The following is a 22,004-nucleotide window of genomic DNA, read 5'->3' on the forward strand; positions in this document are numbered from 1 at the left end:
CAGCAGTGTTCTTGCCTGAAAAATCCCAGAGGACAGAGGAGCCTGGCAGGCTACAGTCCAAGGGGTCGCAGAGTCAGACACGACTGAGCACACAGACCCCTCAATCGGTTTAAAGTCTGAGGACCTCCGGGTCCCTTCCCCCCAGGACTGTTGAGCAGTTCTGAGACGGGAATGTGCATTTGAAAAGCCTTTCCCCCACCCCGGGGCAGGCCGGTGGAGGTGACCGAAGACCCAACCTTGGGAGAAATGCTGCCACAGACACTGAATCCTGGTTGCCACCTCCGGGATGATCTCACCAAGGCCCTCGGGGTTTAGAAGGCGGAACTAAAGCTCCGATCCCAGGAGGGACTGATCGAGGTTACAGTGTCAGCAGATCCCACACTGGGCTATTCAAGGTGACCTGGCCCAGGTGCCACCGGATGTCTCATGGGTGACACGCAGCCCCTCCAAAGTCAGGAGACCGGGAGACCCTCCCCCGCCAATCCCTCCCGTCCTGGGCCATTATATTCTAGATCTTATCCACAGCCCACCCAGACCTATCACCCAGATCCGGGAGAGCCTAAAATTAGTAGCAAAGCCAACCTCGAGGGAACCAGGGTCCTGTTGGACACAGGAAGCCCCCGTGGGACCCCCAGTCCCCCTTGAGCTGGGGTGCTGAACAGGCCAGGCATGTGCTTGGCCGGTCAAGGAGTGAATGCCGCAGCCCAGTTTTCCAAGCCTGTGGGACGGAAGCCCAGGCCCCTGGCGGGTTGAGGCCAGACTGGGCGGCTTGGAACTGACTGGGCTTTCCCCTCCCGGCCACCTCTATGGAAAAGCCGCTCCAAGGCCCTGGCCCTGAGGCCTGACTCCAGGGAGCGAGCTCTGTAGAAAGCACAGCCCCCTCCCCAGCGTTTCCACTGCCCCCCGCCACCCACCGACGCCAGTGCAGGTCTCCATTCAAAGAAATGCCCATAACGGGTGAGCCAGAGAAAACACCTCCTCTCCGACAGGGGATCAAGTCAGCGCCACATGAAATTCAAACCGTCACCCACCATCCCCTCCCTCCTCCCCTGCCATGCTTATTTGGAATAAATGGAATAAAAAAAAAATTACCATCAAGGCTGATACTCAACAGTGTTGGAAACATGAAAGGGGAAGAGTTGGGCTGCCTGAACATCAACCGACACTCAGTTAAGCAGAAATCGCTAGTAGCTTTGGGAAAATACGAACCTTGCCGTCTGCCAGCTGAGATTCCAAAGTGGTTATCCCGTGACTCTAAATGTATATAGATATTTAAGAATCGGCCAACAGCTGGGGCCTGAGCAGGGTGATCTTTTAACAGTGTTCCCTCACACCAGTATGTGGTTGTAAAATTCTTCCATGAAACACCCAACCAGCAAAGGGGAACAGGCCTCGCAGGCTGAAAGGCCTGAAATAGACGAGACCAGCGGCCATCGCATCCCCCAAGGCACATTCCGGACAATTATGCCCATCCGCTCATCCGGCGCCTGTCGTAAAACCCAGCCCGACGGTACCTTCTCCACCTGGGGCCAAGGGCACAGGATCCGCTCCCGTCCGAGGGGCCTCCCCGGGTCGCAGCACAGAGATCCCACCAAGCTGGGCGAGCAGGGACGGAGGAGAAATGTCCACAGCTCCCCTCCGCACACCGTCGTTCACATCCCCTCCCCTGACTGCTCCTCCCGCACCCTCCCCTGCACCAGTGTGATAGCAGCAGCTGAGTGGACAAGTCATTTCTAAAATTAGCCGCTGAGCTCCAGGTCTGGACGGGGGACGCAGCCTGGGGTGGCCGCTGACCAGGCAGCCGGAGCGCATGGACATATTTGGTGGCGCGGAGCGGGGGAGGGGACAGCTCCCGACACAAGCACATTCTCCCCCCCAACGCCACCCCGTCCAGGGCGGGCCACTCAGTCACACTCCCGCCTCCGCTCCACGCAGATAACCGGAGGCCACAGCAGCTGGGCGAGGAGGAGAGCCCGGCTCCATGTCCCAGCTGGTCTCTGGAAGGACATCACTGAACCAAACGCTGGTGTCTCTTGGTAAACAATCAATGCGTGGAAACACAGGTAAGAAGGAGGCGACCGCCATCACGCGCAAACCTGAGGTCTTCTGTGAACTCACCTCCTAGTCCCGACAACCCCAGGAGGTAGGGTTTTCCCCAGGCCCGTCTTACCCATGGGGAAACTTCGGCTTGGAAAAATGAACCAACTTACCTTACGCAGCCCACCGACTCAACCGACGTGGATCTGAGCAAACTCCGGGAGACTGTGAAGGACAGAGAAGCCTGGTGTGCTGCAGTCCGTGGGGTCGCCAAGAGTCGGACATGACTTAGTGACTGAACGACAACAACCTTAAAAAGCAGAGAGCCAGGATTTGAACCCACCAAGTTCTTTCTGGCGTCCCCCCAGAGGGCACGGTCTTAAAACACTGCAGCAAATGAGAGGCTCTAAAGCCTGCCCTGTCCACTGCCTGTGTTACCGCCTCTGGTCCTTGGGCTCGAATCAACAGGAATTGGTGAGAAGCCGGGTGAGGAATTCAGGCAAGGCTTTCCTGGGGCTCGGGCTGCAGCAGCAGGGAGCGAGAACAAGAAACAGGTGCCCTCACTTGCTCCCCAAGGAGGGCGGGCTGGTTCCTTACATGAGGGGAGGGTGGGGGTGGATGCCTGGCTCAGGCAGGAGGGGTGGCCTAGGTGGTCTGCCCACCCTCATGGTGAGGTTGGGTGCACGGACCATGCGCAGTACTGGCTTTTGCTCCCGGCACCTCCACAATGCCACTTTGCTTGTGGCCTTTTGTATTTTCTTGTTCCGAGGAATTACCCCAACTGTGCATGCATGCAGTTAATGTCTCTCTGTATTCCCTTGCTCTAAAAGAAGTTCGTCCAATGTTGGCGCAAACACTTGGGAAAAGGACCCCAGGTCCCGGCCTATCTCACCTAGAAGGAGAAAAGAAGGGACTTTCACAGATTATGTATGTCATGCTGGTCCACACAGCTAGCAAGGGGTTGTCAGGATGCAAATCCCGGACTTCCTGACTCTGAAGCCCATGGTCATTAGAATGAATGGTCATTTCAACAATTTGTTTTTGTTTTAATGTGACTGTATCAGATATGTATTACATGTAACCCAGACAAACTTTATCACTGAGCCTGACTAAAGAGATGTACTTGTTCTTTATTGAAGTATTGTTGATTTACAATATGATCTTAGTTTCAAGTGTACAAGACAGTGATTCCAAATTTTTATAGGTTACACTCCATTTAAAGTTACACTACAAGAGGTGAGCTTTTTCAATGGCATCTAGAAAGGGCAACAATTATGTGTTGAGTTTGAGTAGCTAAGCCTCTGAAAGTGCAGTCAGTATGATCTTATTTTACATTTGTTAGAGGGACCAAACTTTACGCAAACCAGTGGAATATTAGTAAATCTGTTTCTTCCTTTTTCCATTCCTCCTTGGTCAGGAGGGCATTTAAAGACAGAGAAGCGAAACCACCCTTATGTGTCACACAGAAACAATGAGGCGGAAGACAGGTTTAAAATAGGATCAGGCTAGTAGCCCAGAGGCATCTTCTTCTAACTTTCACTAACATACATGTAAAAGGCAGAACACTTTGAAAATTCCCAATGCAGGAAACTATGACTGACGGTCAGGCGGTCAGGCAGAGACATGTTTTGCTCAGTCGCGTCACGTCTGACTCTTTGCGACCCCACGGACTGTAGCCCGCCAGACTCCTCTGTTCACAGAGGTTTTCCAAGCAAGAATACTGGAGCCTGTTGCCATTTCCTCCTCCAAGGGATCTTCCTGACCGAAGGATGGAAGCTGGGTCTCCCGCACTGGCTGTTTACCACTAGCACCACCTGGAAAGCGGGGTTGTTCAGTGGCTCAGTCGCGTCCGACTCTTTGCAACTCCATGGACTGTAGCCCGCCAGGCTCCTCTGTCCATGGAGTTCTCACAAAATACTGGAGCGGGTTGCCATTCCCTTCTCCAGGAAGCCCTTTACCAGCTATCAAATCAACTCTATGAACTAGGCATTTTATCCACTTTCCAATGCTATCTTTTAAGAAGAAAAATGTAGAATCCAGTCATTTGGGGTATCTGTAAATCAGGCAAAATGTCTCCTTGCTGTGACCATCTGCCTCTGTCTCCCATTTCACCTGTTAGGGACAAGTTAATGTGGGCCACTAAGCAGACTTCCCCTTGTGGGCTTTGCTGATCATGTGCATGTCCAAAGCTGCGTGCATGAGCACAGAGTGAAGCCTCACGGTTTCCCTGGAGATAACCAGCCTGAACAACTCGGACTGAAAACCTTTTTTCAACCTCTGGTACCCAGAATGGTTAGAAAGCGGCCAGGAAAAGATAGCCTTTCCTTTAGTTCAGCACCCGGTTCCTGCCCAGGCAAACCAGCAGGAGCTCCGGGTTCAGAAGGCACGGTTTGAGGGGGACGATGACACAGAGGAGATCCTTAGACCATGTGGGAGCAGCCCTGGGCCCTGCGGGAGAAGAGATTTCCTTTTCGCTCTCCAGGTACAGCCGAAGTCCCTGACATTTACTCTTGGATGGAAACTTGGAGGATGTTTTTGGCTACAATGGCCCTTCAAAGTATCTAATTCAACTCTCCTAATTTAGGGATGAGAGAACAGAGGACCAAAGAGGCTGCCTGGTGACCTTGCTGGGAATAGGGTCCCCAGGCTGCTCCCTCTCCTCCTGGGTGCCAAGGGGTGACCGGATATCTGCAGCTCTCAGCAGTGGGCCCTGGTTACCTACTATGTCAGACCAAGGGCTCCGCCACCAGGGTGCCCTCTGCCCGTAATGATGACCACGTGCTCCACAGCTGGGGCTCCCGTCGACTGTTTTGTGAGATATTTTCAAGTTGGCAAATACAAATACACTCCATGGGCCAACTGTGAAGGCCATCTTTCCTGAACCAGTCAGGGACAGGTGTTTCCAGCTCAAGCAGAGAGGTTATCTCCCTACCCTCGACCTATGGGCCAACAAGCAGGCATGCCTGTGGCTCTGGGCCACCACCTCCTTAAATTTCTGGCTTAGAGTGACACACGCCACGGGGTCTCTCCACAGGTCTTTGTGGGAGCAGGGCTGGAGGAGAGGCCTTAACGTCTGGGAGGGAAGCCAGGGTCACCCTGAGAGTACACGCAGGAGGCCTGGCCAATCTCCTAAAAAAATTGGAAACAAGACGGACCCCCCGGCTCTCCCAGACTCTTTCCTGGCGCCATGCCTTCCACGAGCAGGTTAGTCTCCCAAACCCCGACACTGAACTTGGCTGTGCTCCAACAATCCTTGAAATTGGCAGAAAAAACTTGTTGGCAGTTCCCTTCCTATAACAAAATCCGCCTCTGCGTGAATTTCCCCCCAAATCAGGATTTCTTACAAACGAAGTCACCTCCTGATAACCGAATAGCTTGATGAAGAAATGTAGTTTTTAGCTGGGTGGAAAAACAGCACACCAAAGTTAAGTCTCTTTGTATACAGATCCTGTTTATTGAGGTTTATATAAGTAATTTATCAACAAAGAAAACCAGCCTGGCTGCCCCCCAAATGACCATGAAAAACGACGATACTAACCGACGGTGACACACCACGCACGGGACAGGTGACCTCAGACCTGGCTCAGCATCTCACATGGGAAACGATTTCAGACCGGTAAACACACACCAAGAGGTGGCTGTGACCTCTGCTGGCACAACTGATGGGAAGAGGAAGAAAACCAGATAACAGGTACAATCTTTAGATTTATAATATCCAATTCATTGACCTCTTTTGGCATAGCAATGCATGAGAGAAAACAGATTTATTTCTTCAAAGGTGTTACCCTTTGGCCACAAACAGAACAAATATGTGACCATGTGGATGGTTATGCAGCAAGGGACACAAGGAGAGAGAAATGTCAGCGTGTGAGGACGGACCCCCTCACCCCTCACAGGGACCCATCTTCACTGTTTCATGTGGACCCCTCAAAGGTCTGCTCGAAAATAAGACCTCTTGCAAAGTTTTAACGGTGGACAAGCCCATTTCCCAAATCATTTTGAATTGGCGAGATGGGAAGAGTCATGTTCAAAGGAGCTGCTCCCAGAAGTGCTGCTTTTAAACCCAGTCGGCTGTTTTCTGAAGAACGTGGAGGAAGAGGCTTCCATTTAGGGAGCTGATCAATCAGGTGCTACAGTCAAATCTTGAGGCGATGGCAAGACTGGCTGGGGGATTTGGCACAAGGAAGAGTCAGAAGTGATGCTCTGCAGGTAGACTTCAGCTCCTGAAGGCTGGCCATACAAGTACCTACCTGCCCTGCTTGCTGGCGCCCCTACGTGCCACTGTGAAATCTACATCATGAGGAGAGGACACCAACATGCTTTTCTGAAGTTCTTCTATGGTGGAGCTGGTCTAGAGGGACGCGTTCGGCGAACCTGTCCCCAAGCACAGGGCCTTCAGAAGAGGTAGATGAAAGCAGTACCTCATGGCAAGTTCACGGTCAGGTGTTACCCAAGAAGTGCACGTGCCTCTCGGCACAGCTCTGAGGGTTAAGCTGTTGTTGAAAAAAGTCTGCGGGCCATGAGAAGGGATGTCCGCCCCCACACTGCTATAGGCTTTGCTTTAATTTTATTTTGTGAACAAAACAAAACAAAATGAAACAGAAAGGAGTGCGTTTTCTTAAATAACAAACTATACAAATAAAAAGGAGCAGAAGCAGTTAAGAAATGTTTTTGATGAGAACAAAGAGAGAGTTCAATAAATAATATAAAATGCTTTTGTGCTAAAATAGAACTCTTGTTTATATATATATATATGTATATGTAGTTTGGCATCTTAATGTTACCCAGAAAAAAGCCACATCTGTTAGTTAAAACATAGAAAAATACAAACAATAAAACTTAAAAAAAATGGCCAGTGCTTAGCTCATAAACCATATATAAAATGTACATCATGGAATATATCAACTAAGAAACAAGAAGTTGAATTTCAAGTCCTTTGAAATATGAATACATGATTAGAAAATTTCTCCATTCCCTACCTTCACAAGAGACATGTTAGGAAAAAAACTAAAATGGAAGCATAGTTATCAGTTTTTCAGAGATGATTTTGCAATTTCTTAGGTATAAGACAGTTTACTGTAGAACATGAGTTATTTAAGTCTAAAATGAAGAATTAAATTTTTCCTATATATGGTTTTGACAAATGCATATCCTGTTAATTCACTTTCTGTAACATGTGCTTTTTTTCTTTTTTATAAAGGCAATTTAAAATTTGGGGTGCTACATTATCAGTAAGTGCTAACCCAGCCATGCCAGTGAAGTGGCCGGTCACTCGTGTCCCCATTGCCAGAGCTGAGCATCTCTGTCACCCTTTCGTCAGAGAATGGCTCTCTTACGTCTTCGAGGATGAAGGAAATCTAAAGGCCATTATGATTCGAGGAAACCAAGAAGTATCATTTTAGAGTTCAACTTTCATTCATTCTACAGTAAATTTTTTAAAATGTGGCCTGGATACAAAAATTCTTATTAACATGAATTTAAATGATTAATTCTTTAAAGCTTCTCAAGTCAACCCGATGCAGGAGGAAAATCATGTTAGAATTTTAGGGGGAAAAAAAATGTTTTGAGAAGTTCAAACTGTTAGAGCCACTCCGCCTGGCTCAAGCGGCAATAAGCCTCGTGTTGTTATCGTCAGGGAATCACAGTAACTTCAGCGCTTCTGCGGCCACGTCCCCACCCCACATGCAGGGCAGGGCACTGAGAGCCACCCACACCTCCCTCTGGCCCCCTGCTTGGCTGCCAGGCACACACAGCCAGACGGGCAGCAGCTCTGGGCTCCGTGGGCCTTCCCCAGGGCTGCTGGATGACAAACAGGGGCAACCTAAAGTCCTGGTGGAAAGCAAACAGCCTAATCTAAGTCTCGTAGCTCCACAGTCAAAGAGACCAAGTCTTACAAGTTACTATTCAACTCCTCTTCTTCTAAGAGGAGGACAGCCCTGAAGCCCCAAGTTTAACTGTAACTTCCCTGGTCCTTGATGGTGTAAAGAGATGAGTTTTTACCAGCAAATAAACTCCTTTTTCTCTTTGCCCCACTTCTACCAGGACGTCTCAGGATCTGTCACAGATCTGAATGAAGGCTGCTGACTCCTCTCTGCCATCCCCCGGCAGGCGAGGCGTTCACTTTCCAAGTATCTCTGAATGACACACATACATTTCCCTGAATGTAGGTGAGAAAAATTACAACTAATTAAATCACACAAGAGAAGTTTTATCTTACACTGGCACATTGTAGATTTTTAACAGATTTACATCTAGCGAAAAAAGTCCAACTTTGAGAATTTTCTTTTTTTCTGGATGGGTTAAAATTATGAAACATCAGAAAAGTCAATTCCACAGAAAAAGTCAAACGTTGTATTGGATTGACTAAACTATAAATTCCAAATGAAATTAAAAAAAAAATCCTCACGGGGTTGGGGGGGAACACACTTTGATCTTCAGAATTAAACCACATTGTCAGTTGGTCAATGACATTTTTTTAAAATGACCAGCGAGGGTCTTCAAACAATTGTTGCCAGGGTCTGTATGGAATATTTCAAACTGCAAATCAAGGCGAAACATTGCTTTAAGAAGGTCGTTGTTTGTGGCTGTTGCTCTATTTACTTCTCCAGCTTTGTTGCTGTCTTTCTTGAGCAGAATGCTATCTTTCTTCTCTTTACATACAGAACCTGAAGTTGTCGTGTCTGTGAATTGACCAGTTAGAGGCACAAGTAGTGAAACGTTCTCATTAGCAATGAAACAACAGCTGATTTCTAGCAGTTTTGCTGAAAAATCATACTTAAACATGACAGAGAAGGAAAAAACCATGAGCCCCAGTGACATAAGGGGATAAATGCACCAAGGAGAATGTTAACAGGCCAAAAAAAGAAATAACCTCAGATTCTCCCAAGCTTCTAATTCATTTCATAGATGTCACACAGCAGCGTAATCAATTTTTAGGCTTTGCTTTAATGATTCCTTTGCTTTATGAAATCGAGACATTAACATAGTTTTATAAAAATATCAGCTTCGACGATTTTCTCAAACATTAAAACATCCCAACCATATAAATATAAAATAATGATAGTACTTGTGCTCAATTTTGTCCTTTTGAACGGTCCAAATGTAGTTACAGCCAAACATGAAGACCTAAAACACCACGTACACCAAGTCTTCTAAAAACAATCGACTTCTTTGGCCATGTGGGTACCAAGTGCTGGCACAGAAGGGTCCTGGAAAGTCTTCCATCTGGCAGTAGAGACACATACCCCATCAGAACGGCTGCACGAATGAGTTCAGGAGGAAGACTGGCCTCTCTGGGGCTGTCAAACTAGACCCCAACACAACCCAGGACCCACCCTAAAAAAGCCACTCATCCTAACCTCACAGAGTACTTTTAATAAGTGACATCCACGTGACACTTCTCAGCCCTGTCCTTATCCATCCATCTTGAGTTGAGGGAGTTTCCTTGGAATAAATCTGAGGCAACAGAGCTCTCGGGGTGTTTCCAACTCATTTTTCTTTTCCAAAGGGAAGACGACCTTATGTTCTGGTCCAGAGCTTAAATGATGTTTTTCAGAGATGCAAACTGGCATAGCTGGTGCCCTGGGTATGCAGTGTTGGGATGCTAAGCCCAGACCCCTGAGGTTCATGTACCTTCTCCACGGAGAGGTTGCATCTCTCCTCTGTCCAGCAGAGGCGTGAGGCTCAGCAATTTCTAAACTATAATTTACTCATCTCTGAACTGGAAGCGCTGAGCACACACGAGCTTGCAACAGAGCCGCTAACAACAACGGTGACAGTGATGGACAATCGCTATGGGAAGATGTTCACTCATCATGAAGTGCTTTTCCATCTCTGTTTTTTTGTTATTTCAACTTTTTTTAAAAAATGGAATTTGAATACTCTTCTTCCCTTTACACATCAGGAGAATCCATGTAAATAGTAGGCCCCAACTTCTACACTGCAAACAGCAGAGAGCAGAACATGTATATTACACTCCAACTAGCAAGTGAGATAAACAGTAAACCTCGCAGTTTCTTCTCCAAGGAAATTTCTATGAAACAAAAGGCTGTTTCAGTAATTATCTTCCCAAACTCTCAAGACGTCGTTTCGTTAAGAAGGACTGACTTTCCCAGTGAGCACGGCACACGAATGTAAACACAGAGATTTGGAACCACTAAAAATATCGAGGACAGGATACAGATAATTACGATGTCAAGTTATTTATATTGTGAGTAGTCGACTTGGAAACAGACAATAAAAGTGCACTAAGAATAGGACAAATATGTTGACTTTGAAAACTACTGTTATTATTTTTAGTCTGATGACACGGAGGACATCACTGGGAAACACACTGGGTTTTAGAACCCAGCACTTACTTGGGGCCTGACACCAACCCCGGGGAGAGGACGGCCACTGGGACCTAGCCATTGCTGTCACGGGATGGCCCGTCCGGGCCCGGGATCACTAATGACAGTTGAACGACAGCACAAGTTCAACACACACAGTTAACCCCTTCTGGCACATTCATCTTCGGCATTCCTTTTTCAATAAAATTCATTTTAAGTTATACTAAAATGTCAAACACAGTTTCTTTCCTTGACTCATTCATTACCGAGATGCTTCCTGAGGTCAGGCAGAGGGAACCAGAGGTGCTGGGTCACATGACCGCTTCTGTCCAAACCCAAGACAGGTGTCCCCTCAGGCGGTCCCGGGCACCCAGACACAGGAAAGTGCTGTGGACTTGGAGGGTTTTGAAAACAGCTATTGCCTTGAGATGTAAACCGCCACTGCCTCTCTTGTAGAGCCACTGCGAACCTTCTGAAGATCTGTGATCTGATGCCTCAGGTGTTGACTGCTCCCACACCCTCAGGGGGTGGGGATGGGGTGGCGGGCAGGGTCCTCGATCCCCAGCTGCCTGAGCTCCCTGTCACAGGCAGGCTGGTACCCGTGGGTGCAGCACCCATGGGGAGGGCCCAGGTGCAACCCTCTAAGAAAACCTCTGCAGCTTTCAAGCCTGGGAGAACAAAAGACACCCCCGGGGTGGTCTGCCATCCCCCTAGTAGCACAGAGCAAAGACAGTCAAAAACCCAGGAGCGGCTGCTGATGGACAGAACGTGGCAGTGCAGGGCAATCTGAACAGCAGACTGCTCGATCCCATCTTAGCAAGTCTGAGATACACTTGCTAGTGGATGTAAAAAGTGCCGTGATCAGTAGGGAGCATTTCAAGTTCTAGGTTCACCCATAACCAACAGAAACGTATGGCAAAGAAGGAGAATTTCATTTCTTCAGTAGTTTCGAGGACAGAGAGATGCGATGGTGGCAGAGGCCCTTAGGAGGGAGGAGGCACCCCCGAGCCTGACGGTGGTCACCACTCCTAGTGGAAGCATCTCAGAGTCCTGGCCCTAGCCCGGCCACAGAGCACCCTGGATGGGAGCAACTCCGTCTCTCATCCTCACACTTTTCCCCAAGGCTGCACTCTGAGGACTAAGCAGCCCATGTGGACTGCCCGGAGGAGGAGGTGCTTTCTCCCGGGACCCTCTCCATCAGTCAGGGGTTCAGAGGCCGTTGCTGTTCCTGTGGCAGAGAGGTGGCTTTGAGAGTTCCACGACGGCCGAGCGGGATTTGTTGAGGAACTTGGGGGCTCGCCGTAGCAGCTGCTGGGCCTCCGTGAATGTCTCTGTCAGCTCTTTCTTCCACTGCACAAACTCTGGGTCACTCTGAGGGCAAACACATGGAGGGGAGGAGTTGGGACAGTGTCACGGCTCTGCTGACACATGTGGAAGCCTCTGGCCAGTTCAGATGGCCTCGGAACACCCCCCCAGGGAAAGCACACCCCATGTCCCTCCCCTAGGCCAGTGAGGAAGCGGGGAGGCACACAAGAGACTTCCTCCAGGGGCCCCTTGCTCAGAGGAGGGACCAAGCCCTTCAGAGGAGCCTCATACGGCCCCACTGGGAGACTTGCTGCCTTGACTTTGTAGAGCAATCACCTGTGATCTCCGATGTCTTACCACAACTTAGGTCTAGAAGATAAAATATGAGGAGTTGGCTTTTTTTGGCTGAGCTGCACAACACATGGGATCTTAGTTCCCCAACAAGGGACTGAACCCGCGCCCCTGCAGTGGAAGCATGGAGTCTTAACCACTGGACCACCAGGGAAGTCCCCAGGGAGGAGTTTTCACAAATTTAAGAAGCACCTTCGCATGTGTAATCATGTCATGAAGCAATTAAGCATATGTTTTACTATCAGCTATTGGTTTATCTCTCTAAACATGCTCTCTCTTTACACACACACACACACACCCCGCCCCAGCAGAAAAGTGTTGAAGTCACAAAATAAGCACATCTTTGTATCTGCTACTGCTCTCTTTCTCTAAATATGCTCTTTTTCACACCTCCACACCCTCCCTCAATACCTCAGTAGGTAAGTGTCCAGGAATTAAGTCTGAGCTACGATAGAACTTCGGGAAAGAAAAATGGCATTTCCCTGCTCACAGTTACTTGAGGATCTTATGTTTATTTAAACACAAACCTCAATTTAAACATGCTTAAAGAGCAGAGCAGATCTGGGAAACTGTGGAACAAATGCAATTTGAAGCCCCTGTTAATTACTGGATGGTTTCCAGAGAGGGGGTAACCACGTTATTTCGGGTCCTTCCTCCTGTCATCTTCTAAGAACACTTCTTTTAAAATAATTGTTAATTTGCTGAAAACTTGTGTCTTCTGCCTTTCTTGCTAAGTTTGTGAGTGATGAAGCGTGGACTGAGAAAATGTCAGATAAGCAGGCAGGCATCTTTGCTGAACGTTTACATCACTGTTGTAACCTTCACCCCTGTGGGAAATGCAAATGAAGACTCACCTCACACTGCAAGACAAACTGCTTCCCTCCTTTTATCCTCAACAAAATGCACTTTTTGTCTTTAATCTGAGTTTCTTCCACGGACACAATCTGTTCCATTGTCAGTAAATTTTGCTATTGGTAAAAATAAATGATGAGTTACTTCACTTATTATTGCATGAATTTTTAAGTTAATAAATCATACTGAAAACTACCAGCTCAGATAAAGAAAAAAAAAAAAAAACAGCCATCTTTCTTTCTTTGATGATATTCTAGAAGTGGGGGAGAAACAACTACAAGGGAAATGTACAAACATTCAAAATATCTCAAAGAAAGCTGCAAAGAGAGAAATATCTCTATGAGGCAGAAAGCAAAGCTGTTCCCTCAGCACAGCACTGACGTGGGGAAGAGTGTGGAGCACGCACCTCTCCGGCATCACACACTCCCCTGGATGCAGTCAATCCTGCTGCGAGGGAACAATGATGCGATACACATGATATGCAGGAGCCAGGGGGGTGGCACTGGCTTTGAACCCGCAGCTCAGGACACGTTTGGGCATGTTAGCTTGTAAGCAACTGCTGTTCTGATCATATCGAAATGATGCCATAAACACAGGTGATGTGCTTAAAAGATGGTCCCTCTGGGTCCATGGCATCATTGCCTCTGGTGAATGCCACAGTGCCTCTGAGCACCTTACCATTTTATGTTTTTTGGGGTAAATACTCCAGGAATCCTAAATGAAAAACAATACCATCATAAACTCACATTTCTTTTCTCCTGACTTAAACTTAACGAATCTACCCAAGCACATGACATAGCTTCATGAATCGACACTAAACATTTTCTTAAAACCAAGGTAATTTATCACATCCAGTGGTAAGCAAAATAAGATTATCTTTTTTTAGTATTCGAATATTCTGAAAAGTGAGATAATCTCCCTTCAATGTGTACAAAAGTGACTTACTAAGGCCATTCACTAACTGCAAATAAACATTATATAATGATATATGTATGGATTAACACTAAAGTGTATTATAGAATTACATTCTGCAATATAAAAAATACACATGTAATATTATATAAAATATAATTATATACACTATTTTATATGTGTATTTTATATTACACAATATTTACTAGTACCTGAGTTATAACTGAGGATACTCCCAAAGAGTTTTCTTAATCTCAACTCAGATCCTGGCTGCATTACTTTTTAGAAGATGACTTCTACGGCACTAGCAGTAGTGAGAAGATCCTGCTCATTTGTAAAGAACGTGGTCATGCTCAGACAGCAGTCACTCACAATTAAATGGCATCTTCACCAACAGGGATTTGCAAAACTCATTCCAAAGCCGAATACACCAGGTGTGGGCTCACCACTGGTGGGCTCCACGCCCCAGGCAAGGGGAAGCCGTACTCCGATACACCAACTACATTTTTCACAGCTGGGACCGCTGTCCTGTTTATGATGACCAACCTTCCCTCTCCAAGAGCAGAGAGCCTTCCACCTGGGCCACCCCTTTCCAGGGACATGAGCCCCCAGCTCTTCACACAGCAGGCGTCTAATAAATGCTGCCCAGCTTCCCACAAGTGATGGCGGGGATCGGAGATTTCCTTCTTCTCATTCACAAACATCAGCCCTTGAGAGGACCTTACAGGGCTGCCGTATCTGTCTTCCTGTCTAATTGGATGGAGCCCACTTCCGGTCTTCTAGACAGGTGCAGCAGGACAGGAGGGCAGGTGCTCTGAGCTCGGTGCCAAGCCTCTCGGGCTGCACCAATGACCTTGCTTCACCTGACCCCGACTCGGGAAGGCCTCATCACGGAGACAGGCAGGCCTTGGTCAGAATCACTCCTCACCCAAACCTGTCACTGGGGCCAGACCTTCCCTCTCTAAGTCCTGGTTCTCTCTTTATAAAGGTTGGGCCTCTAAGGGTGCTAAGCAAATTAAATGTGTGTGTGTGTGTGTGTGTGTGTGTGGACAGCACCTGGCCCAAGATAAATATGCAAAAACTGTAGTAGTTGTTACAATTCCTTTTCTTTTTTAATATTAATTTTTATTGGACTATAGTTTGCTTTATATTGTTACCATTTCCACGTCTCCCCTTTTACAGATGAGGAAACTGAGGTTCAGTCAACAGAATGTGCTTCTGAGTCCCAGAGACACGAACAGTGTGTCTGAACACCTCTGACTCCAAAGTCCCAGTTTTTGTCCCCTTTTGGGATCCACCCAACCGCTCTCCAGCCTTCCGCAAACCTGCCTGCTCTGACTTCCCTGGATGGCACATTCTATTTTCAAGGGGTACCAAATCTTTCCTTGCTTCAGAGGAGTCTGAGAGTATGAACATGAGAAATCTCACATACACAGGTTAGAAGAGCACAGAGCACGGGAGAGCTTTTACAAACACGCCAGGGATACAAAATCACCATGGAAACGCGCTCGGCCGACGCTGCAGACTTACTCGCGACTCGCCCTCTCCTCTCCACTCAAGTCTGTTCGGAAAGAGGTAAAAATAGCGGCGCTGCCACTGGGTCAGGAAAGGGTTCCCCAGCTTCAGCATGTACCCGTGCATGATGCAGTCTCTTCCCAGGGCGTAATCTGAGGCACAGAACACAGCGGAGCGTTCAGCAGGGTCGGAAACAGAATGCCCGTAGGCTTCTCAGAAAAAAAGAATGACACGCTTTCTGGAAAAAGAACAAGTTGCTATAAAGAGAACAGTCTATAGAAATCATTACTTTGGCTTTTAAGCACATGAAAGAACAAACTTCTTCAGCTCTCTACTCACATATTAGATGGCTGTTTCTCCATATTCTGATAAATTCAAGATGCTCCTCTATCACTCTGAGAGGGTAAAAGCTTGTCTGCTAACTAGTTTTTTCATTATGCAGGGTGACAGTTGGGGAACAGAGGGTGATTATACTGTGCCTAAAGTACCTTTGCCTTTACATGGCATTGGGGTTCTCCCTTTAACGGTCTATTAAAAAGAACAGCAGAGAGGCGTCTTTGTCCAAAAAAACCAAAGTAACACAAGGATCAAAACTATTCTTTCTTCCACTTAAGGTTATAATTACCCTTTGAACATGTGGTTATGTAGAGAGACCAAGCTAATTTGGGCTCATGCCAAGTTCTGATTACATTTTTACAGCAAAGTATTGTCTTGAAAAAAAGGTCAATTTTAAGTAGCTTGCTTTGCCTTCCTTAGAGGCTTTGGTGGTCATGCTTAAATCATTCATTCATTCATTTATCATTCACTCAGTCATTCAGTTATGAAGGGAATGGATGCGTAGGTGCTAGGCACAGCGGTGAATAAAAGAGACAAAAGTCCTCGCCTTCAGGGAGCTAACACTCTTAGTTGGAGATTCATGTAATAAATAAGCAAAACCCACGTTGTATCACATGGACAAAAGCAGGAAAGGGATAAATGAAAGAGGGCATGGCCGGAGGAGGGTTCGTGGTGATGAGGTACAGTTCACGGAGTTGCCAGTTTAATGAAAAAGGTGTCTGAACTTCTCAATATACTTAAAGTGTAAGTCTTCTATTTTTACTTCAGAGATCTAAGCCTAGACTGTATTTTTGTGTAAGGGTGACCTCTGAGATATTCAACCAAGATCTAGTTATATCAAAATTACTTACATATATTTGAAGATAAATTCATTGTTCTGCTAGATGTTCTAATTGCAGCTCTAATTAAAAGGCTACACTTCAACAAGGTCATTAAAATATATATTTTTGTTTTCTGGGTCCAATCTGCCAAGATTCTAGTGACATCATAGGTCTCTCTTGAGCAAACTACTGAGGCTGTAATTTCCTGTGTAAAATCCATTCCAGAAAACGTGGTCGACAGTGATCTCAATGGACCCATTTCTCTAAAGAGCAGCTTAGAAATAAAGCCCCTTCCCCTGCAGAGTGGAGGTAAGCAAGGGTAAAGGGCTGCCATGCTCCCTTGGTGCAAATTCAGGTGAGTTTCAGCCAAGCAGTCATTCATCCTGGGATGGAGGACACTTTTCTAAGTAGGTGATAAATGCTACTAGGAACAGCCGACAAGACCCAGGAACCCTGCATCAAGATGCCCCAACCAAGGCAAGCTGTTCATAGATTGAAATGATTTCTGATCATTCTTACTATATGTTAACCTCAGGAAGGTCTTTGCTTAGAAGTAAAACCAAAGATATCTTAATCACTAACCACAACAAGTTTAAATCCAAAATCCACAAAGTCTTAGAAAAATCAAGACTGACAATATTTGGTGAATCAAAAATGACCAGTTTATTTAATACTGGATGTGACGTATTTCCCTTTGGAAATCCTAGTAGGTCACTCAAATATGGCCAATAAAACTATGGCTTGGTGACTCTTTAATGCTGTTTGTAATATGTATATACTCATGCCTCTGGACAATAAACATGTCTAATAATAAACATGTCTAATAAACACCTCACATGTGGTGAGGCTAAGTTCCTCACCACCCTTTTTGGGGCCCAGTGGAAAATGAAAATGCAGGTTCCTTGTTAAAAAATTATTTAGAACGTCAAGATGGTGCCAGCAGAGCATTAACCTGGGGGTGGGGGCTGGGGGCAGGCCTGATGATACCACACAGGCCAGACGCCCATGAAGCTGGCCCTGCTCCTGACACCATCATACTTACTCTTTAAAGGGAAAAAGGCTTCCAAATTGGCTCTAAAATACTCCAAGATAAGAAGGCAAGAGTACTGACAAAATACTGCTGACAAACCCCCATACATATTACATGTGTGTGGACTAAAGACTTTGAAATATCAAGAATATACGTATTTACATATGCACGTGTAACTGAATCACTTTGCTGTGTACCTGAACCTAACGCAATGTTGTAAATCAACTATATTTCAATAAAAATTAAAAAATAAATAAAATAGATGAAGACGAGTGACTTTGCAACATCATTTCATGCTGAACACTCCCAGGCCAGGTAAAATTCAAACAACTGATGGCATTCCCCTCCCTCTCCCACCACTGGAAAGGATTTTATGACCCAGATACCATTTTCTGCTTTACCAGAGATCTTGAAAATTCATCGTATTAGAAATATCTTGAGACACACCGGCTATTTTACCTTCTTCGTGGCCAAGCTGCTTATTTTTAGCTCTCTTCCTGGCCTCGATTTTATCCGTGTCTGCATTCACTGCTTCATAAACCGTTTCTGCCACTTCCTGCTGCCAGCGTTCAGAGATCACCAGAGGGAAGTTCTTGTAGAGTTCTTGGTCGCAATCAAGAAGCTTGTTATTTTAAGAAATCAAGACATGTATGATTTGACATGCTTACAAAGGCAACAGATTCCAAAGCACCGTAACTGCGTGTGGGAAGATAATGAGGTGACAGGCTATAACCATTAGGAGACTACTTCTCAGCTGTCATAAACCTCTGCTGACGACCGTCGAGCAGTCAGGCGTATACTATACAACATGGAGAACATAGCCAGTGTTTCATAAGGACCGCAAATGGAGTAGAACCTTTCAAAACTGTGAATCACTAGTAAGTTATATAATATTGTACATCAACTATACTTCAATAAAATTTTTCTTAAAAAAAGAAAAACTAAACAAAGGACAATCCAACAACCAGGGTCCACCACAGGGTGATATATGATAAGGACACTTCACTTCCAACCCTGTGTCAGTCAGATTCAGGCCAATCTTCTACAGCATCCTTACTTTGTTTTTGCCAATGAAAAATTAACATATACAGGGTTTTCTTTAAAGTACTAGAAGAATCTGGCAATAAAAGAATATTTCAATTATAGTGAGGCTATTCTATTCGTGGGATTTCCAGGGGGCAATAAAGCTAAAGAATCCATCTGCCAATGCAAGAGATGCAAGAGATGTGAGTCTGATCCCTGGGTCGGGAAGATCCCTTGGAGAAGGAAATGGCAACCACTCTCGTATTCTTGCCTGGGAAATCCCACGGACAGAGGAGCCTGGTGGGCTACAGTCCATGGGGTCACAAATAGTGGGACACGACTAAGGGACTGAGCATGCACACACTTTTTATTTGTAAAGACAGGAAAACAGATCTCTGTGGGTTTAGAGACATCAACCAGGGAGAACCCAGGAGGGCCCGCTGCTCTCTACCCACCCTCCATTAATCTGGAAAGTGAGAAATACAGAAAGGTCAACCAGGCTGAATTTACCGTTCAACCCACGAACCTTCCAACAAATCCACATTGAACAGTAGGATTAATCTCAAGACGTGTGAAGCGTTTAGGCAACTTGGCCTTTTAGAGGCGCTATGATAAAAATTACACGTAATGACAGCATCTCTCTGCCAAACTATTACTCAGAGTTCTTCGTTCTTCCCCCTAAGTGAGGCTGTGCTCTGAAAACGAGCTGGGAAAATGCTTTTTCATATCTGAGCTACAGTTTTGTGGCAGAAAGATAAGCGATCCTACTGATAGAAAATAATAGGCCTGTCTCTCAAAAGCATAGCTCTTTCTAGAAGCTTGACTCACTCACTCCCTTGCCTGAGAGGTGAGTATGGGAGAGATATTACTACAGGCAAGTCACTTAGAAGAAAAATGGAGAAAGACTGAGGGTGAGGCTCTGGACCACAGGCCTTTGGCGCATCCCTAAACCACTGAACCACTGGATGAACCTGCATCCAGGTCCCAACAGGGATGCTCTCCACCCGCCCTTATTGATCTGTTACCCGAAAGTGAAGATTTCTGAGGTCAAAATGTGTACCGTTTTTCCCCTTTCTGCTTTCTTCAGATGCCCAAACCAAGCTGGGTGCTGACCTTTTGGGTGTCCTGAGTGTGAGCACGTGTGTGTGTGTGTGTGTGGAGTGGAGTGTCAGAGCATCAAGGCTGGGTGAGCACCCTGCGATAACACCGGGACAGATTCTGGAGTTTGGTGAAAGTGAAAATACCCTCCTTTCCCAAGCAGTTGCTCCGAAATGGATGCCTCTGCTTTATGTATAAACGGTTCCAGCTCCTGAAAGGCCAGAGAGCCTTGGTCTTTGTGACTCAGCCTATGTGAAAAATGCATAAAACAAAGCCCTACCAGAAGTAAGCTGTTTTTCCTTAAAGACGATGTGCTATTTCAGCCGCTTTTTAAGAGACACAGTCTTCTCAGCTCTGGCTCAGGAAGAAGCAAAACCAGCCCAACAACAGGTCTTAGCGCACCAGCCAGGAGGCGGACACAGGTGCCCCAACCCCAGAGGGGGCCTGGCAATGAAACCGCTGGCTTCATGGGGGAGAAAACCAGCGCTCCCGAGGCTTCCGCAACAGCCCCGGCTCACTCTGTAATAAGTGAGGGTCTGAGCCCAGCCTGTCTGACTCCAAAGGCCAGACTACAGCTGACAAAACCAAAAGCATGAGAATCCCCTTTGGATACTAAAAACTTCACGGGCTCCCATGTGATATTCACTTTCTTTTTAGTGTCCTTTGCTGGAGAGAAGCATGTCTGATGACAAAACTCTTCTGTGACAGCAGTGATCCTGAGATAACTCTGTACAGGGGCTGTTTCCGAAGCCGCAGGGTGGTCGTTACAGCCCGACAAGTCCTGTCATCCAGGCCACAGGAGAGGCCGAGCCCCTGGGCAGCGGTCGGCTGTTATCCCCAGGGGCGCCAAGGCTCCAACCAGGGAAGCGGCCGTGGCCCTCTCCGCTGTGCTGCTCCTGGGCTGCTCCGCCACCCTCCATCCTGAGGAACTGACCCCACGAGCACATCAACCACATTTACAGCTGGCTGCCTGGTAGGAGACCAGAAGGCAGACACAAGGCCAGGGACGCAGCCCGCTGAGACGACACGGTGGCGGGGCAGGGGCGGCTCTCAGAGGTTTGTGGTGGTGGTGGTGGGGAGACTCGGGGGGAAGCTGAGAAAGTGGGAGCAGTGAGAACTTGACATGCAGTGACACGCTTTGACTCAGCAGCCAAAAGAGGGCGACTTTGTCTCGTGACTCATCATCTCTAAATATGCCCTTGTCTACTTGGAAAACAATGATAGGAACCAAAGTTTGAAAAACGCAGAGGATGCTATATGTACAAAAAACAGTGATTATTCACTTTTGATTGACAAGTGTGAAATGATTCATGCTGCTTGCCCTTTTCATCCTAACACAGAGAGACTGGGAAATTTGGGAGAATTAAGACGGCTGGCTCTCTGGCTTGAAGCCAGGGAATGTTTGCCATCACATGGTTGTTTTTCCCCCTTCATAATACATCTGAGTTTTCTATTAACCACCAATCTATCCAAATCAATAACAATGTGATTATTTTTCAGTTTATCAAACATGAAACGGGTGGTCAAAGAAAGCTCTCCTACGGGAGGGACTTCCATGACGGTCCAGTGGTTAAGAATTCGCCTTCCAATGCAGAGGATGTAGGTTCCATCCCTGGTCTGGGAACTGACATCCCACACGCCACGGTGCTACTGAGCCCGCACATTGCTAACTAGAGAGAAGCCCGTGTGTTGCAACTAAGACCTGACAAAATAATCAAATAAAAAAAAAAAAGCTTTGTAGTCTCTAATTCAGGTCTTGATCTCTTCTACATTCATCAAACACGTGGATATTCATCTGCAAGTTACAGTCCAACACAAACAGGCCAGTACTAAGACAGTTATGAAGTCTGATTTCCAAAAGAAAGAAAGAAAAAAAAATCCCCCTCCTAAAATCTAGCCTCATAAGTGTACCTTGATGCCTTTGGTATCCTCTTCATCAAATGAGCCAATGTCAAAGGCGTCGGCTGCATTGACTTCCCCTCGGGGAGGGATCAAGGGTGGAGGGTACTGGAAGAGCGGGAGAAGAAGGGTTCGGTTACCAGGGGACTGCGCCATAGGCCCAGCCCGCTATCCTATAAAGAGTTTGCTGTGAAAGACATCAAGGTGCCAGAGTCTGTGTAGCACTCATTCAAGCTCACACAATCACAGTACAAGGTTCACAATGGCCCCCAAAGGAGATGCACCCTCCACGATCCAGTTGCTAGAGGCTGAACGCCTGCAACAGGGCAGGAGGGGTGTCCCACACCCGCAAACGCCCTGAGGCTGATGCTGGCCAAACCAGAGCCTGGACTCTAGGTCTAAACAGGCAGGACTAGTAGAGCATCAGTCCTCAAGTGAGTCTGTACACAGACGAGTCCAAAGCAGATCATCAACGATGAGAAAAAGAAAAACAACAAC

The 22,004-nt window shown here is 46.8% G+C and overlaps 2 protein-coding genes and 1 long non-coding RNA gene across 10 annotated transcripts in view; 1 reads left to right on the forward strand and 2 right to left on the reverse strand.

Annotated features, from left to right (window-relative positions):
• The window catches only part of MYO18B (myosin XVIIIB), a 221,557-nt gene extending 219,868 nt beyond the window's left edge, over positions 1–1,689 (reverse strand). For 4 of the 5 annotated variants that reach the window (XM_043438087.1, XM_043438081.1, XM_043438086.1 and 1 more), the window contains exon 1: positions 1,511–1,689. The gene's annotated coding sequence lies outside the window, so the exon portion shown is untranslated. The remainder of the gene's footprint in view (positions 1–1,510) is intronic. The other variant, XM_043438083.1, reaches the window with a different exon arrangement.
• A 201-nt stretch (positions 1,690–1,890) lies between these two features.
• On the forward strand, positions 1,891–5,608 carry LOC122421903. Of its 2 annotated transcripts, none has more exons than XR_006263694.1 (3): positions 1,891–2,523; positions 5,072–5,241; positions 5,483–5,608. It is a non-coding gene; the product is annotated as an uncharacterized LOC122421903 (long non-coding RNA). The 2 variants fall into 2 exon arrangements; XR_006263695.1 differs by having other exon boundaries at positions 1,891–2,511.
• Positions 5,463–22,004, reverse strand: part of GRK3 (G protein-coupled receptor kinase 3) — a 113,804-nt gene continuing 97,262 nt past the window's right edge. For all 3 annotated transcript variants that reach the window (XM_043438088.1, XM_043438089.1, XM_043438090.1), the window contains 5 exons: positions 21,519–21,614; positions 17,946–18,108; positions 15,315–15,451; positions 12,875–12,988; positions 5,463–11,735 (listed from right to left, as the gene is read on the reverse strand). In XM_043438088.1, the coding sequence (XP_043294023.1) occupies positions 11,574–11,735; positions 12,875–12,988; positions 15,315–15,451; positions 17,946–18,108; positions 21,519–21,614 (672 nt within the window). In that variant the 3' untranslated portion in view covers positions 5,463–11,573. The remainder of the gene's footprint in view (positions 11,736–12,874; positions 12,989–15,314; positions 15,452–17,945; positions 18,109–21,518; positions 21,615–22,004) is intronic.

This window comes from Cervus canadensis, chromosome 1 (assembly GCF_019320065.1).
Source record: "Cervus canadensis isolate Bull #8, Minnesota chromosome 1, ASM1932006v1, whole genome shotgun sequence".
Lineage (NCBI taxonomy): Eukaryota > Metazoa > Chordata > Mammalia > Artiodactyla > Cervidae > Cervus > Cervus canadensis.